The 18,701-nt window shown below is 34.6% G+C and overlaps 1 protein-coding gene across 26 annotated transcripts in view; it reads left to right on the plus strand.

Moving 5' to 3' along the window:
• The window catches only part of LOC123745770 (zinc finger and BTB domain-containing protein 7A), a 215,414-nt gene that overhangs the window by 120,320 nt on the left and 76,393 nt on the right, over positions 1-18,701 (plus strand). For 2 of the 26 annotated variants that reach the window (XM_069317678.1, XM_045726716.2), the window contains exon 6: positions 7,941-11,241. The exons of 22 other annotated variants lie outside the window; for them this stretch is intronic. In XM_069317678.1, coding sequence (XP_069173779.1) covers positions 7,941-8,285 — 345 coding nt within the window. In that variant the 3' untranslated portion in view covers positions 8,286-11,241. Of the gene's footprint in view, positions 1-2,445; positions 3,517-7,940; positions 11,242-17,980; positions 18,348-18,701 lie in introns of those variants that run through there. 2 more of the 26 variants (XM_045726714.2, XM_045726725.2) reach the window with 2 other exon arrangements.

Consider the following 18,701-nt stretch of genomic DNA (forward strand, 5'->3'; position numbering starts at 1 on the left):
ATCAGCATATATTCATTTTCTTCTGTCCTCCATAGTCAGGGTTAGAGATCTGTTAAACATACAGTATAATTCAGTGATTTATTGAACAATCAACCACAGAAGGGGATTATAGTGCTTTTAAAATGCTAAGCTAACCTATAAACATAAATACACAGATTTACGTCTGTCCTACATAAACAGTATTCGAGGTGTCTTTTTACATAGTGTCATTAATGTGCACATACAAAAGAGAAATGCAATTCTGACCAGCTTCCAAGTTTACAGTACCATAAAAAAAGTTTTAATACCATTCCTTTTTATCTGTGCACCATTAGGTATACACGTGTACTTGTTTTCTATTCTCTATTTTGATGACACAATCTTGTAAAAGAGGAAATTTATATGTCATCTTTTGTATAACATGTTTCATATAAAATAAAAGATTTATAAGCCATCTGGTGTAACAACTCATAGCCACCTTGCTATTTTGTTATTTCTACTTTTGAAGTTATGCATGAAGTTTGAAGCATCCCTCATTGTATTGTAACTCAATCAACTTACTTCCTTCACACTGAAAAAGTACTTCTTCATGTAACTTTCATTCATAGTACTGAGCTTCCAGCCAATATCCTGATTTGTCTGTCTTTGCTAACTTTTTCAATACTGTATATTACCCTTAAGTATATTTTACATTTCTATTATGTATGTTTGCATGCATGCCATTTGTGTATACTTAGATGTGCTTGCAGGGTGGGTGGGTGTGTGTGTGTGTGTAATTACCTAAGTAATTACCTAAGTGTAGTTACAGGATGAGAACTACGCTCGTGGTGTCCCGTCTTCCCAGCATTCTTTGTCATATAATGCTTTTGAAATTACTGACGGTTTGGCCTCCTCCACCACCTTCTCACTTAACTTGTCCCAACCAAAGATTTGTGCATTTGTATATGCATGTGTAATAATTACCTAGGTGTAGTTACAGAATAAAGAGCTACACTAAACTAAACAAAGTTGCAGAAAGAACATTAGAAAATTAATTTTTGCAAAGAAAGGGTAGATGGCTGGAAAAAGTTAAGTAAGAAAGTGGTGGAGGCCAAAACCATCATTAGTTTAAAAACTTTATATGATAAAGAGTGCTGGAAACATAGAACTCCACGAGCATAACTAACATCCTGTAACTACACCTAGGTAATTACATTCATGGTGTCTCACCTTCCCTATAATCTTTGTCATATGACTCTTTTTGAAACGGCTGATGGTTTGGCATCCACCACCTTCTTCCTTAAATTGTTCCAACCATCTACAACTCTGTACACACGAGAGAACTTTTGGACATATTTTTTACTCCTTTGCTATCTAAATTTGAGCCTGTGGCCATTTGTTTTAGACATGGCAGGTTTAAAAAATTCCTTGTATAATTGTGTTGATTTCTGTCACTATTTTGTACGTGGTGATCATATCCTCTCGCTTTCCTTCTTTTTTCCAACTTTGGCATTTTTAATGCCTCTAGCCTCTCCTCATTAGCTTTTGTGTTTTAATTTCAGAAGCCATCTAGTAACATGCCTGTGTACTTTTTCTAGTTTATTGATGTGCTTTTTAAGATATGACTGCACACAGTTGTTAATTTTGGTCTCACAGATGTTATGAATAAATTCTTAAGTATTTCTCCATTTATATATTTATTTGCAGTTCAGAAATTTGCTAGCATAATGTAAGATCCTCTCACAATATCTTTATGCTCTGGTGATAGTTTACTATCCAGAACTACCCTTAGATCATATTCTTTGTTAGTGTTCCTTAGCATCTTTTCACATGATGACTAAACCACAGATCAGAAAAGGAAGAATTGATGACAGTTCTGTCTATCTTGAACCATTATCAAGTCATGTACCCTTATAATGGTCTAGAAAGAACCGAAACTTCGTTGTTTCTTCATTGTCTGATGTGTGGTTTGGTCATCATATATTCAGACATATTGTTGTGACTCATTGTCTGCATCATTTCACATAATTTATAGCTTAAGTGTAACCATTTTTACCCCTCCTATAGCACATACTATACCTTTATGTGCCATTTATTTACATTGAATTCCATCTGCCATGTGTTTCTCCATTCACTTATTTTGTTAGGTCATTTTAAAGAGCATGGCCTGTGTGTGTAATTACCTATGTGTGATTACCTAAGTGTATCACCTAAGTGTGTATGTGCATGCACGCAAATGTTTGCACTTATAAATTTTATATGAGCTGGAGATGTATATTATTATCATTTCATAATACTGTAAATATCTGTACACTTTTGGAAAGGTGTTCGGCCAATTTTGTAAACAAGAAGTTTTTATAGCCATATTTTCAGACTAATGTTAATGTAAATATTATCATCTCTTTGGCTGTATTTGCACGACAAACTTTTAGACATCAGTATACAAGAACATTTTGTGAACTTGAATAAGAGTAACGTCCCCTACAGGTGGTGCTGGAGCGACAATATCTGGGAACTGGTGGCGCCACAGGACAAGGGAGGGGACTTACTACCAGGAGGAAGAAACACAACTGTCCGTACTGTCCGTACACCACTCCTCAGCACTCTCATTTGATTGCACATTATCGCACACACACAGGGGAGAAGCCATATTCATGCCCTTATTGCTCTCATCATTCTATGACGAGCAGTGATTTAAAAAAACATATTCGTATTCACACAGGAGAAAAGCCATTTTGTTGTCCTCATTGTCCATATCGTTCAGCCCAAAACAGCAGTTTGAAGTGTCATCTTAGAACACATGATAATCAAAAAAGTTAATAATGGTTACGTTAATCCTCAGAGTGTGCAATTCTCTGAGCTTTGTGCAATTTATTTTTTCTTTCAAATGAGTTAAATTATTAGAACGTTAAAATAAATATTTAAACTAAATTCCATAAACAGTACTGTATAAAGAATTTCTAATTACAGTACTTTATTTAAGTAATGATATTGATAAAAACTATAGTAATAATAATACTGTACTGTATTCTTTCTATAAAATATATGAAGGATCAGATTACTGTGGTTACTTAATTGGCAGAGTAATGTAACCACAGAGTAATTACTGTGGCTGCCTAATTAGCATTGGCAGATATATTTTATAGAGCCAATAATAATAGTAATAAAATTAGATAAAGAGTTAACAAATTTATTTTCTTGTGGGGTTCAGGGGAATCAAAATAAATGTGGATGAATTAAAATATATGGTCTCAAACTTAATATTTTGAATAAATAGTTTTGAGCATGATTGTGTCATATGTTTAAAAATTCTTCAATTTAATTACTTTTTATGAATAACAACAAGGGTTATGATTTTATTAGGTAATAGCCAAAGATATGTCAAATCTTGGTAATTGTAGAGATTTAGTTAGCATAATGCATTTTCCTTAACTTTCTACAGTGAAAATTGTCGTATAACATAAGCCTTCAAATATAACCAAATTTTACAAAATGTATTTTCTACTATAAATCTGTGCTTATCTGTCTGTATTTTCCTATAAACATCTGGTAGTTTTATCTGTTATTTTATGTACCTACTCAGGTGAGTTGTTAGGCAAGTTGTCAAAACTTCATGGCATAATTCTATAAAAGTTCTATATAATTTCCAGAAACTATAAAGACTTACCATTTTAGTTTATCTAATGATTATTCTTAAGGTGCTCTGTGCAGTACAGTGGTTAAGTTAAAATTAAGGTTGATTTTGATTAGTCTGAAACATAATTAAATAAGTTTTATCATATACAGTATTTTTTTTTATCAAATATTTTTAAACAAAGTTATTATGTGATGAAGTGGCATTGCAGCAAGTTAGGTTAGATTAAGAAAACATGAGAAGGACAGTCTTAGGTTTTAAATCAGTTTTTGGTAGTTTATGTTATAGTCATATTGCCACTGACTTCTAAATATCTAACTGTTTGACATACATCCAGTTAAATGAGGGATTTGCCTTTCTATCTCATGGATTTTGAGAAGTATGTGTTTTATTGTATCTGTTCTACGTACTGTAGCACTAGTGGGTTTCCCAAGAGAACTAACAAAATGCAATTATTTGTTTGTATCTGTTCAGATGACTAATTTCACAGATGGGAACTTAAAGTACTTTGTCCCAAGAACTGCAGAGCAATCAACTCAAATGTTAGGTTTTCTGTGATAATTACAATATTCGTGTTTAAAACAAAAATTAAGAGTTAGTTATATAACAGTGGTTTGTATGGTGAACTGTATTGTGAACATTATAAACAAAATTGTTCCATTGGTTTATCCGTGCAAGTACAAAGAGCTCCATTGATTTAGAACAAGTTGTTGTTTATTTACACATTACTCTAGTTTTACTCTAGTTTATCACTAATTTCATGCAAGCTTTTCCAGGCATTTATTTTTGGAATTTGTTATTAATAATTATACATACAGTACTGTACCTTGTCAGATTTTAATAAATCACAAGATATATGAATGTAGTACACAAATTATGAATTAGTAAACTTATTGCCAGCAAATGCTTTTAATTAATGCTGCCATTGATATTGAAAACTATACTTAAAAAGTTCATATGGTATATATAACTAGCATTTGCATAAATGCATTCTCTGATTTTTAATATTTCTGCCTTTTTGAGTTTAGGAATGAAGCATAACACACGTTTGTATTTCTTCATGCCCCTCATTTGCAGGCAGCCAAAAGTATTCTACTATTAAGTAAACTCAGTTAGATACACTCACAAATATGTGTTTGATATTATATTGCTCTGGGCAGTGTCCATCCCAGTCAAGGCTATATTTTGTCAAACATTTACTGTAGTTTGCAATTTGAGTACCAGTTGAGCTTTCATGGTTTCATACTGCTGCTAATTTACTAAAAGTGTGGGGCATTGGAGACCTGGTTCTGAACTTATTAGCAGATCATGTTCCAGGGAAAACTAGTACAGTAATTATGTTAGTGTTAGTAAGTAATTACTGTACTGTACTGTACTAGGTTTCCCCTGGAACATGATCTGCTAATAAGTTTAGAACCAGGTCTCCAATACCCCACACTTTTAGTAAATTAGTAGCATTATGAAACTATGAAAGCTCAACTGGTACCCAAATTGCAAACTACAGTAAATGTTTGACAAACTATAGCCTTGACTGTGATGAACACTGCCCAGGGCGATATAATGTCAAATTAAAGTATATATACAGTGTAACACTTGGGATGAGTTATCGAAAGGGAGTGCTTGAAGTCTGCTTGCAAGATTCAGAAGCTATATGACTACTTCTGTACCTTCTTGTGTATAAAAAATAAAAAAGCCACCGGGTAACACACTAAGTACAGTAGTTGAAATACACTGTCTCTTACTTGTTATGTTCCCACCGCTCACTGGGATGGGTACAGGGTGCATAATAAAGAAATTACTTGTTATTTGGTGTCTGTTACAAATCCTTCTCATGAGCAGGATTTGTATGATATGAATGTGGCAAGTGATTCATGTCTCAGTTCTGCTTATGTATGGACTGTCAAGGTTTGAATTGAACCTGAGTATCAATCTTGTTTTTAATCTTGTTTTTAATACAGAATTGCTTATCAAGCATTTATTACTATTCATGAGCATTTATCATTTAAATTTGCATTACAGTGTTACCATTTATACATGGTTGTGCAAGGAACCATTTTATCATTGGTCCATGTAGGTGCCTTGTTAATGGGAAGATCTGCAATTGAATACAAAATAAAAAAATGTACATGTGTAGCTGCACTAAAATTTCTACCTATATGTCCTGGTACCAGAGGATGATCTCAGTCTTTTTAATTGCAATTGCTTCTTTAGAAAGTTTTCCACTGTCCTTCAATTTTTATGGGCACTGTCACACACATGAACTATACCTTGTCTTCTACTGCTTGATGACTCCTCTGTGCTTGAATAAACCTGGCTGTCTATTATGACTTATGACCACTACACCACAGTCTCTATGGTGTAGTGGTAAGACACTCGCCTGGCGTTCCGCGAGCGCTTTGTCATGGGTTCGTATCCTGGCCAGGGAGGATTTACTGGGCGCAAATCCTTAACTGTAGCCTCTGTTTAACTCAACAGTAAAATGAGTACTTGGTTGTAAAAACGATTCTTTGAGGTGGGGGTCGTATTCCAGGAACCTGCCCGAAACGCTACGCGTACTAGTGGCTGTACAAGAATGTAACAACTCTTGTATATATCTAAAAAAAAAAAAAAAAAAAAAAAATGACATGGACAGGTTTAAGTGACTATGTGTGCATGGGTGGAGGCTGGAGTAATGACCGCCTGGCCATGGCAGGTTCCCTCCTTATACACCATGGATAACTGCTCAGTGCAGGCCTGTACTGTTTGTTCCTGAGGTACACTTACAGAAAAAAAATTAAAATATTGTGTAGCTAGGTTTTCGAGAGTGCAGCGAGGGAACTGGGACATTGTGGTGGGTCAGGTGGTGGCAGGGGCAGGGAGGAGGGAGGGTATGATACATTCACACTTTGCTAATTATCAGTGTACATCAATGTGAAATACTAAAAGAAACTTACTCTTGTATTCTGACTTACTGTGTGTGGTGTACTCAAGACATGATATCCACTATGTTTGCTCTAGAACTGAATATTCATGTTTTTTTTTCCATATTATACACTTGTAGGCATTTGGGTAGAGTGGCCGCCACTTCAGCACCCTCGAGACCTTACCACTACCATCTATCTCTCATATAAACGATAAAGTGGGGAGGGGGGGGTACTACCTCTGGTTGTGTTCGTTGGGACTCTCAGCCTTTCAAAGTAGGGTATGTAGCACCCAGGGGAGTCGTGTGGGTCTCCCACATGAACTTGCACATATTGTCTTTTCCTACCACCTCTTATATATTGTTATTGTTTTATTGTATTTACTTCTTGTTACAAAAAAGGGTTACAAACTTTGTAATATAGAGTACAAGGTAAAAATAATAGTTATTTCCTAAAGGTTTTTGAGTTCCTCCAGTTAATCAGATGGTGAGCAGGAGCCCTGAATGCAGTGTGCATTTCCCTTCTGTATTGCCATACTGAGGCACTGGAAGGAGGAAGCTGGGAGCTCTAGGGGGTCTCTTGTTTTGATTAGCTTAGAACACAATTCCATCAAAAAACAAGCAATGAGGACAAAATTGTAGTGGTGATTCAGTTCTCTGTCCACATAGGACTTGGCTGATTCTCTGTGTGTGGCAACACTACCCAGACGTGCGGTATTAGCTAAGGTTGATACGCATGTGAAGTCCCACACCAACTGCTTACCATTCTTCCAGGGGTTTACCGTGATCCCATCTGGGCGACCAGTAAGAACATCAGAGTTACAGGGTATCAGGTAATGGGACACACACTCACCTGGACATCCAGCTCTGGTGAGGTTCCTATTAATGATGTCGTTAACTTCACTATACTTTGTGATTTGGTGGAGCAGGCCATGCCTATCCACCACCACCTTGCTGCAAATACATCAATATTTAATAAGGATTAGGGCAGCAATGCAGAGCTACTGTAGTACTAGGGGGGGTGGTGGGGGGGTATCTGGCAGTCCCCAGAATAGACTGTCTCTTCCCCCCACCCCTCTCCCATGTCTCATCCCCACATCGCCCCTTTTGCTCCTCCCTCCCCTCCTTTATTCCTCCTATTTTCCCCCATTTTCTTCACCCTCCCCCATCCTTCTTCTCTCTTTTCTTCTGAATACCAGAAATTGCATACAACTTAAGGCAACATTGTAATTGGCAAAAAAAATTTTGTCAACACACTGAAAATTTCCGGTAAGGGATTTAATGAGGTACAGTATCGAACAGGATTTTTATGTTTCTCATGAACAGGGATTAATATTCATTGTGCTCAGTGGCTTTCCAATACAGTTTATTTTTTATCTTAATTGTTCTAAAAGTTTAAGTTTTACCCTAACGTTTCTGGATCATGAATCAGATGTGCATCCCCTACAGGTGGGGCTGGTCTATGACCCTCTGAAGATTGACATGGGAGAAGCAGTAGTTGCTGGAAGGGGCCAAACCACTGTCAAGAAGATGTATCGGTGTCCATGCTGTCGCTACACTACCGTCAGCAACTCACATTTAAAAGAGCATTTTAGAACTCATACTGGGGAAAAGCCCTTTGCCTGTCTACAATGTTCACACCAGTCGGCAACTAAACGAGATTTGAAAAAACATGTTCGTACTCATACTGGAGAGAGACCATTCCCGTGCTCTTTCTGTTCATATCGATCCGCTACAAGCAGTGATCTAAGGAAACACAAACGAACACATTATAAATCAAAGTTTTTGCAGTAACTTTATGTCTGTAGTTAGGAAAGAATTAGATAATGATTAACTTGTATACTGGCGAGCATAAATCTTCACATAGATAATAATTATTGGATTATATATATTTTGTGTTTTCATTCTTTGCATGTAGTTTATATAGATCATTTAGATTAGTTAAAATTATGAACTTCTACGTTTTTATATTCATTTAGCTCTGAAATCTTCATAAAGTATCTAACATATATACTGTATACAATACAGTATATATCAATACTGTATACAGTATAATACTGTATACAATATAGCCATCTTTCCTGTAGGCATATATTATTGAATGTAGCTGAAATAATCAACAGATACAATGCCAACAAAAGATTGGACGATGTTGTTTGATTATACATCATACAAACCAGGCTATGTATCAATAGCCAATTAGCATAAAATTACGCTCTGCCAACTTCCTGTATGGGGGCTGTACTTAGATAGTTAAATCCGAAGGTTATAAAATGTCGATAATTGATTTGTCACATTTGGGAGAGCAACAGGAAGGATGGTGGATATGCTGACTGGCAAGTGGGTGGGACAAAATGGGTGGGCTGGCTGGATGGATGGATGAATGGGTAACTAGCAGGCAGGCAGGTGGACTATCACAGACTGGCTGTGGTCACGCAATATTGCTTCGGCTCCCCCATCCCCGCTATATCCTACCCTCTCAGAAATATTCCCCACCCCTCCAGCCGCATTTAAACAGTCGGTACAGGATTAATATGGTATGGTTCAGATTCTAGGTTCCCTTCCTACTTGCCAGTGGGCTTGGAGGCATACTGCCCTGCCTCACATCCTTATTATATCCTTATTTATATACTGTATATACAAGAAGATACATTGGGTTTGTGAGAGAACATAACATTGGTGTTCTGTAAACAACATCAGACTCATGTTGTTTACAAACTGTGACTGGTTGTTACCACAACTACGAATGCCTTACTGCCTTTGATTGACTGTGAATGCCTGCCTGACTGTGACTTGTTAGTGAATGCCTGCCTGACTGTGATTTGTGACTGAATAACTGACTGTGACTTGACCATGGCTGCCTCTTGACTGTTTGTGACTGTGACTAGCTCTGACTGGATGCTGCATAATAGAGACATTGAAATCTGTGAAGGGAAAATGTAACTGCTGGCCTACCGAGGGCAAGGCTGTTTCAAACATAATAGTTTAAACACTTCAGTTTAACACATACTCTACCGGACTTGTAAACTCAATACTGTTTTTTGGATTTAATGGCCAATGGTTCAGATAAGGTGCCAGTTAATGATCTAAAATTTGATCATTAGAACCGCTTTAAGCATTTTAGTTGCAAGCCTTCATTGTATGAAAGGTCTCAAACATACCTTAACAGAAATTGACCTCCTGGTGGTTATAAAGATATTTAATGGTTCAGGGTAATTACACTTGAAATGGTGTTATCTGTTTACAATGTCACTAATTATTTAGTAAAGCATGATAAGTAGGGCAATATTGCTATCGAGTAACATAGTATGAATTTTATTTTTTTAAAGGAATTTGATTTTTTTAAAGTGTTGGGTCTGTGATATGTTTTATGCATTAAGTGATGACTTGGTTGACAAAACATGACTCAACTAGCAGTAAATGGGTACCGAAGAGTTAGGTAACTATTGTGGGTTGCATCATGGGGAAGGTGAGTAGTTCATATACGAGGACTTCGATAAATCTAAATATAGGCGTCATATTCTTGACAACAGGAATTAATTTAGTGAAAGGACAAGTTGTGATAATTTATTAAAGTTATGTTGTCTTTGTTTTTTTTATATACACTGGGCTTTAGGAAATCTTAGTGGGTTGAATTTTGCCCTAGCAGATGTTTTGAGTCTGGCCTGTTAGGTGATACAGTATGTTGTTCAATATGTATGCTATGAAATTATTATTTAGGATTGTTAAAAGTTGCACAATATTTTGCTTGAATATGGAAACTCGGCCCAAAAAACTGAAAACTAGAATTGACAACAGTCCATCTTGGACCATCAATAAGTTGTGTAATAGTCTGGGGTGAATCAAAATGTCGTCAACATTCACATTTTCAGATTAGTGGGTTGGATGTCTTAATTTTCAGCCATATTATTGTGACTTATTTTCTGCTTATGTCTTTATTCAAAATAAGTACAGTACTATACTTACTATTCAGGAATAGGATCTGGCAGGTGGATGTTCCCCCGTGTCTGATGTACACCAGTACTACTTCATCTAGATTATTAACCTGTACCTTATGTATAACTTTTGTATTATATAATGGTACAATTCACTATGCTTGTTTATTATTAACACTGTACTGTACAGTACTTTGTGAAATACAGTTCAGCACAGAGCTGCATTTTTTCCTTTTAATACTGTATAGTATGAAAGAAAATTTTTAATTTTATAACTTAAAATGATATTAATATAGAATTCTAAATTTAAATATACAGTAGGTGTATGGAGAACCACAAACTTTGACATTGGAGCAGGTTAAGGAGCCCAAATCAAGTTTACTTTTGAAAATGATTTTCAGATTTATATTGCTCTCATATTTAGCTTTTTATATTTTTATATTTAAATTTGTTAGCTTTTATATTTAGTCATGGTAGTCAAATTTTAGGGAAAAAATGAAAAAAATATTGAATTACTTTTAAAAATTCTAAGGTTATTAACTATTACAGCATATTCATGTGGTTTGTATCACTGGAAAAAAACAAAGTTCTATGATCTATATAAGTAAAATTTCTAGCTTATGTTTCCTAGTAACAATAACAGCAATATCAATCCTTTTTTTTTTTTTTTTTTCAAAAAATATAACTAATTTACAAAAACTTTTAAAAAATTTGCTCTACCAGTATTGTAAAGACCAATGAGTTGTGTATTCTGTTTCAGATTTCATCAAAATCCATTTACAACTTTAGATTCTATGAATAAAAATTCTGAAACATTGGGTTTTTAGATATGAAATTTCCCTCCAAAAAAAGTCCTCAACAATATCTATTTTAATATATAATTTATTTTGTAGCTACAATACTTTTCTGTGCCTAGTATATAATTAATCTTACTATGTTTCAGGCTTAAAAGCCCCACAAAGACTAAATTCTGTAGTTGACAATTCGCCATTATTGCACTAGACTGTTTTGTGGGTAGTCGACACGACTTGAAAACAAAACAATAATACTTTAGCATTGATCAATGTACAGTGGGGGGGGGTGGCAAGTAATTTACTAAATATGCAAAGCCTCACTCTCCCTCACTTACAGTACAAGTACGTAATTTAAAATTGGTATACTGGGTACATTTTGTACTCCTATCACCCTTGTGATATCTAACCAGCATTTCTTGCTTAGTTTCTTAGAATATATTCTTCCTTTCCTCTTTGGCTTTTGATTAGGATTGCTTCCAGTTACAGACCATTTACTCATGACTTCTTTGTTCAAGGAAATGTTTTACTAATACTGTGCTGTCATATCAAGCTTGGAACTCACCTTGTTTGTACTTGATAATTTGTTAACACAGCCAGGTGGTTATGTTATATGATACTGTATAGTATTATATAATATGTATGTACAATACTGCATTGTATTTTGTGCTGTTGTTTTTAAAAGCAAAAACTCTAGTTATTTAGTACAGTATATAAGTAGTGTTTGTTGATAATACTGTATATAATTTTGCCATCGTATACAGTACTGCATTTTAATATTCTATAAATATCATAGGCCTTCAACATTGTTTTCTCTGTCCTAAGTAGGAAAATAAAAAAAAACTATGTCTGTCTGATGTTAAATTTTTTTTTAACTGCATAAAAACTAAATGACATTAACTGGGGCAATGTTACATGATGTTTATCTGTGCATAATAATTTTATCACATAATAAGCAATTGAAAATGATAGCAGAATTTGTTAATGGGTCTAAACTAACTCCATTACATCCATAATGATGTATTATAACCGATTTTATAATCTGGCCATAATATCTAAAATCAACACATGATATCTGCATTACCCAGGGCGGATGGGATCAATGTTTAATGATAACCCTGCTTTAAGGGTTAATGGTGCATAAAATGGTCCTATTGTTATTGGGCAATGTAATCTTTTTGTGGCAGGTTTTATAACCCATTTTAAGTGTAGTGTTTTTATAATCTTGTTTGCATGAATTTGGGACCAGGATTACCTTTTGTCATTCAACTATAGAGTAAATAGGTGTAGTTATTATCACCATCAGGTATCCCTGCTTAATTTGTCACTTTTGTATGTGAATGCTTTTCAGTTTTTACATAAGTGTTTGACTTAGTTTTCCAAGTAAAGTGTAGATTTTCAACCTTAATGGCCTCTTAGCAGTTTAACAACTATTATATTTATGTAGATTATAATTATAATTTGCATTTTCTGAATATTTGATTCAGTTACACAGTACAGTTTTTTTGTATCATGACATAAAATTCATGAGGCCAGAGATTCCTTCCTTAATTGCCTCTAGGCAATAAACAATATTGTGCAGTATTTAGTTATTTAGCAAATTGACCTTAATTGGAAGATGAAAATCATAACAAGGCTTCTTTTCTGAAAAACAGTTACAAAATAATTGCACGACAAACCTGATCTTAAATACTTGATGAATTATTTCAAAGTGTCTTGAAGTACAATATAAGGAGCTACTTTTATTAGTGCTTTTCTTATTAGAGGTGAATAAGCTGAGCATTCCCTACAGGTGGGGCATGGCACTCGCTGTCTGAGGATGTTTAGCGGTGGCCATGGCGCCAGACCTGAGAAGAGCCTCGTCAACACTGATGAGACACGTCGGTGTCCCTACTGCCCTTATGTCTCTATTTATGCAACTAACATGAAAAATCATATTTTAACTCATACAAAAGAAAAACCGTATGCTTGTCCTCATTGCCCATATCGCTGCATTCAAAAAGGCAGAATAAAAGTTCATATTAGTACCCATACTGGAGAAAAGCCATATTCTTGTCCACATTGTCCATATCAAACTGCTGATAATGGAAATTTAAAGAGGCATATTGCTACTCATGTAAGGGCATACTGCAAATAATTTAGTTTGTGAGATATATAAATTCTACTGAGAGCTTGACTTATTAAAATTATCAGCATTAGTTTATTAGCAAGTACACAAGAGAATAAGGCAAAATTCATTGTTCTTTTAATATTTTTAATAGTTTTGTTTTCTTTTTCTTTGTTTAAATTGTTATCTTAACATTATTGTATTTATTTGTTATTTATTGTACAGTACTGTATATAAATAATACAGTATGTTTGATCCACTTCTATAATGCTTCCCATCCTCTCTGGTCAAGTTCCTCCTTTCCCCACTAAAGAGGGAAATGGGGGTATTGAATGCTTGACCTCATGAAGAAGTTTAGTAATTTTAAGTTGTTGTGAAGATTTATGTTCACAATAACCAATGGCTGTTGCCTTTTTCATCAACTCATTATTCCCATTTCAGAGTGCTATGTGCACAGGAATGTATGTAAAGTTTGTAGGCCTTTTGTGCCATGGTGTCCATATGTGTTATGGACACTGTCCAACTAGATTCCAATCAAAACTTTTGAATTGCTTTTTTTTTTCCTTACTACATGAAATAAAAAATTACATTTATATTTTGCCAGCCTGCAAGAGTGAATGGGATTGGGAATCATCCAGTAGTCCTATTTTACTTTTTTTACCATTTACATGTAGTGTACATTACATTACATTACATTACATTACATTACATTACATTACATTACTTTAAAATTACATGTATTGGTTGTTAAATCTTTTAATAGTTGAAAATTATTTTCACCATGGATGACTAAAAATTAAAAAACATATTATGGGGGTGGTAGAAAGGAAAACTTGCAGCAACTAGGGATTGATTAGGTGTGTGTGTGTTTTAATAAATTTAGTACAATAAGTTGTCGATCTCCTTTGCTGAGATGCATTACATTGTTGATCTTTACTGAGATTCCTTACATTGTTGGTTTCCCTTGCCGACACACTTAAATAGCAATTTCATATATTTAATATAATTAAGGATACGTACGTTATTATTAACTGGTTTCACACTAATAGGGTAAGGAGGCATCACCCCAGTGAAAGAAATGGTTATTATTAGTAAAAAAAAGCTTTTAAATAATAAAACATTTGAAAATGAAAAAATATATCTTGGTTTTATTATGTACTCATTTACAAATACAGTACGTATATAGTGTGACAGATAACACCTTTGTTAAATGTAATGAAAGGCGTCTCTGTGGTGGGTTCCAAGGTAGCACCCTGAGCAGTCAAGGGAGCCTAAACAAGCACTGTATCACCCTCCAACAGTCATCCGCAGTAGCAACCTGCCACTTCATAAGACCAGGTTTACAGTTATTCCTGTTAATTAAAATATTGCTTACAAACGTTTTCACGGCCTACTAACAAACTGCTTCCACCCAGCTTTGGCCTTTACCATGCATGATATTTTAATTCATTATTCTATTTCCCTGACACCACACATGCTTCATAGATTTTTCAATTCTATTGCTTTATCTTGTGATTTTCATGTTCAAGCTATTCCATCCCCTCACAGCCTTCATCTTTGGCTGCATCTATTCATGTTTTTTTTTCTCTAACCATAGCTTTCATTATACCTGATATTATCCTTCCCTAACTGACACAACTCATACATCCATGGTACTAAAATTTATTGACCACTTCAAGTACTTCATAATTCATATTTATTTTACACAGAATTTCCTTATCTCTCCACCAGCATTATTTTTCTTGTCATTCACTTCTGATAACCTTCTCTTGCATACCTGAATGCACTGTTCTACTAGTTTATTCATTGTTCTTTTTACTTTGCATTAAGAAGAGTATCAGTTACATCAAATTTGACTGTACAATAACTCATTTTATGTCATTCCACACTTCATTATAATTTGTTAATATCTTTGTCTCACATGAACCTAGCACTTCAAGCTTTTCTTCTTTAAAGCCTTTTGCCACTGCTACTTTTAATTTCTGCTGTTCTATATTCATTCTTCTTACATTCCATCCAGTCACAAGAACCTGTCTTTGCCTTCCAGAACTTGGGCAAATACAGCTGCAGATTTGAGACTACAGTATATATACCTTTAGTGGGGTGGGAATTTAGTGGGGTGATTTTTTTTTTTAATTTATGATATGTCAAATCTTTCCAGAAATTTCAACTTTTTTTTTTTTTAAACAAAAACTGTAACACTCTTGCCTCTTATATTACCTTAAATTCTGAGGTTGTGGTGATGAAACAACAAATTGTGTATTAAGTTTATTTGTAATAAAAATATAATTGAACACTGTCTCTTTCTGCCTTACATATAGTTACAGGGCTATCATAGCTACCATATGATAGAAAATGTTTTAAATAATTATTACAATCCTTTATTATTATTATTTTTCTTTAATGTAAAAGTATTATTCATATGGAACAATGGAAAGAATAAGGTTACTTTTAAACTATTAGCTTGTCTCTACATTGCAGGGAAAGTACTACTCTACTATATCACATAACTGCTTTCAATGCCAGTGAGACATCATTGCTTGACATAATGGTATACATTCACATTTTGATATTAGACAGATTTAGATTTTGTGGTAAAACTAGAAGCCGATATTTTATTTTACGGCTACTCGTGGGTACCGTTTTCTGAATATAAAATGCTTCAAATTTGGAGATATAATAATTCTGCTTGATATGTTTAGTAACATACTAAGAATTATGAATCACAAAGCATCAAAGTATGTGGGCACCGGATCTTGTTAATCTGTGAATACTGTCTTATGAAGTATATTTACTGAGAAATGTCACCATCCTCATTATCCATTTCCCATTTTCATGAGAGGGGGGCGCCATTAATTCCAAGCAGACAGAACTACATAGGAAAAGAATGATTAAGATATTAAAAATGCAGTATACTAATCCACAGTTTAAATGTGTCAAGAGATTTTCGTTGTACTTTTGTAATTACCGAAGTACTGTAATTACCTAAGTGTAGTTACAGGATGAGAGCTATGCTCGTGGTGTCCTGTCTTCCCAGCACTCTTTGTCATATAATGCTTTGAAATTACTGACGGTTTTGGCCTCCACCACCTTCTCACTTAACTTGTTTCAACTGTCTACCACTCTGTTTACAAAAGTGAATTTAATTATATTTCTCCGGCAGTTTTGTTTCGTTAGTTTAAATCTATGACCTCTTGTTCTTGAAGTACCAGGTCTCAGGAGTTCTTCCCTGTCAATTTTATTGATTTCTGTTACTATCTTGTATGTAGTGATCATATCACCTCTTTTTCTTCTATCTTCTAATTTTTGCATAATTAATGCCTCTAACTTCTCTTTGTAGCTCTTGTCCTTCAGTTCTGGAGTCACTTAGTGGCATGTCTTTACACCTTTTCCAGTTTGTTGATGTGCTTCTTAAGATATGGGCACCATACAACCACTGCATATTTCAGCTTTGGTCTAACAAAAGTCGTGAACAATTTCTTTAGTATTTCTCCTATCCATGTATTTAAAAGCAATTCTGAAGTTAGAAGTTTCTGCAGTTTTGTATGAATGTTCATGTGTAATTACCTAAAGGTGTGTGTGTGTGTGTGCCTGTTCTTTCTCTCCATATATTCTTTTTCTCTGCCACACCTTTCCTCACATGACTTCCTGACTGCTTTATTTGTATAATAAGAAGTTTGTAGGGATATTACTTCCTCTGAAAGTGTATATTAACCAATTTTTCTACCACTCATATTTGTAAAGACATACTTCCTGTTATCATTTTTACAATACCTGTACAGTGTTTTTTTTTTTTTTAGTAATTTACAATATTGCCAAATTGTGTGTTTTACCTGTAATACTTTCTGTTACAGTAAGAGAGCAATGTTCATTTTGTCCCATCATATTGTATTATATAATGAATACAATATCTGTTCTAATTATCAGAATTACAAAATTAACCATCCAGTTTGGATGTCTCCAGGTTATGTGACAACTAGTTGAATAATCCAGAGATAAGTTAGATAAAGACCTGACATGATCTCCCAGATTATTGGGAGATCATGTCAGAAAATGTGATCCAATCCACTTATAAGTGTCTATGTTACACCTATGCAACCCAAAGATTGACCAGTAAATTTATGAATTACCTAAGTTTCAAGATCACCTGATTAATGGTTAAACAAAATTAGGTTGGATAATCGAATGTATGCCGTAGAGGGTCCCGGTAGTACAGTTGGGTTCATTCTCGACTAAATCGAGAATTTAAGGTTCTAATCTGGGCAGGACAAAAATAGTTGGGCATATTTCCTATCACTTAATGCACCTGTTCATCTGTTTACCTCTCTGAATTAACCTTTATAATTCTGAATAATCTCCTTTATTATCTTCCCTTTTTCCTAATTTGTTTTTTAAAGTATAGGTAATCGTATTTAATAAGGTTGTATATATGTAATGAAAAATTCCCAATTTATATTCACTTTTTTATTCTTACTCAGTTGCTGGTTTATCAAACTACTGTATTCAGTAATTTAGAGGTGAGTTTAGTTTTTATTAAAAAAAAAAAATGGAAATTCACGTGTTGAAATTAGTTATACAGTACTGTACTTTGATTAATGAATGGCACTTATTTTACTACACTCAACATGATTACAATAAGTCGCGCGTCCCCTACAGGTGGGGATGGAGAGGACGGAGATGAGCGGAGCCACGGGAACCGGGAGCATTCTGACTGCCAACAAAAAGTTACTTGGTTGTCCACATTGTGCCTTCACCACCACCCAGCATTACAGTTTGTTAAGACATAGGCGCACTCACACTGGGGAGAAACCATATTCTTGCCCATATTGTTCATATCGCTGCACCGAGAGCTGCAGACTCAAGATTCATCTCCGCACCCATACGGGTGAAAAACCATTTTCATGTCCCCACTGCCCATATCAAGCTGCTGACAATAGAAATCTGAAGAGGCATTTGCTTGTTCATAGCAGCAAGAGCTCTGTGATGCTAAGTGAAGGCTCCACAGTTTTTAATGGCAGATAAGGTTAAGTGTCTAATGCCGTACAGTGACTTGAAAATAATGAATTTGACAAAAAAAATTGATAATAAAACTGAGCATTAATGTGCAGAGTAACCACAATGAATAGTGCTTTTGACTTATGTCTTCATCAGCAGCTAGAGGGAAGCAAGTGGGCCTACTTGCTTCCTGTCTAGCTGTTGACGAAAACATAAGTTGAAAGCGCTTCAGCTTGATTCTATATTCATTGTGGTTACTCAGCATATATATAAATATATATATCTTTGATTTAGCATATGAGTATTTGGAAAAATAGATTGAACTAATAAAGGAGCAGGTTGTGGAAGCAAATCTCTATTCATAATTTTAAAAGTAGATATG

The sequence above is a fragment of the Procambarus clarkii genome, chromosome 88 (assembly GCF_040958095.1).
Source record: "Procambarus clarkii isolate CNS0578487 chromosome 88, FALCON_Pclarkii_2.0, whole genome shotgun sequence".
NCBI lineage: Eukaryota > Metazoa > Arthropoda > Malacostraca > Decapoda > Cambaridae > Procambarus > Procambarus clarkii.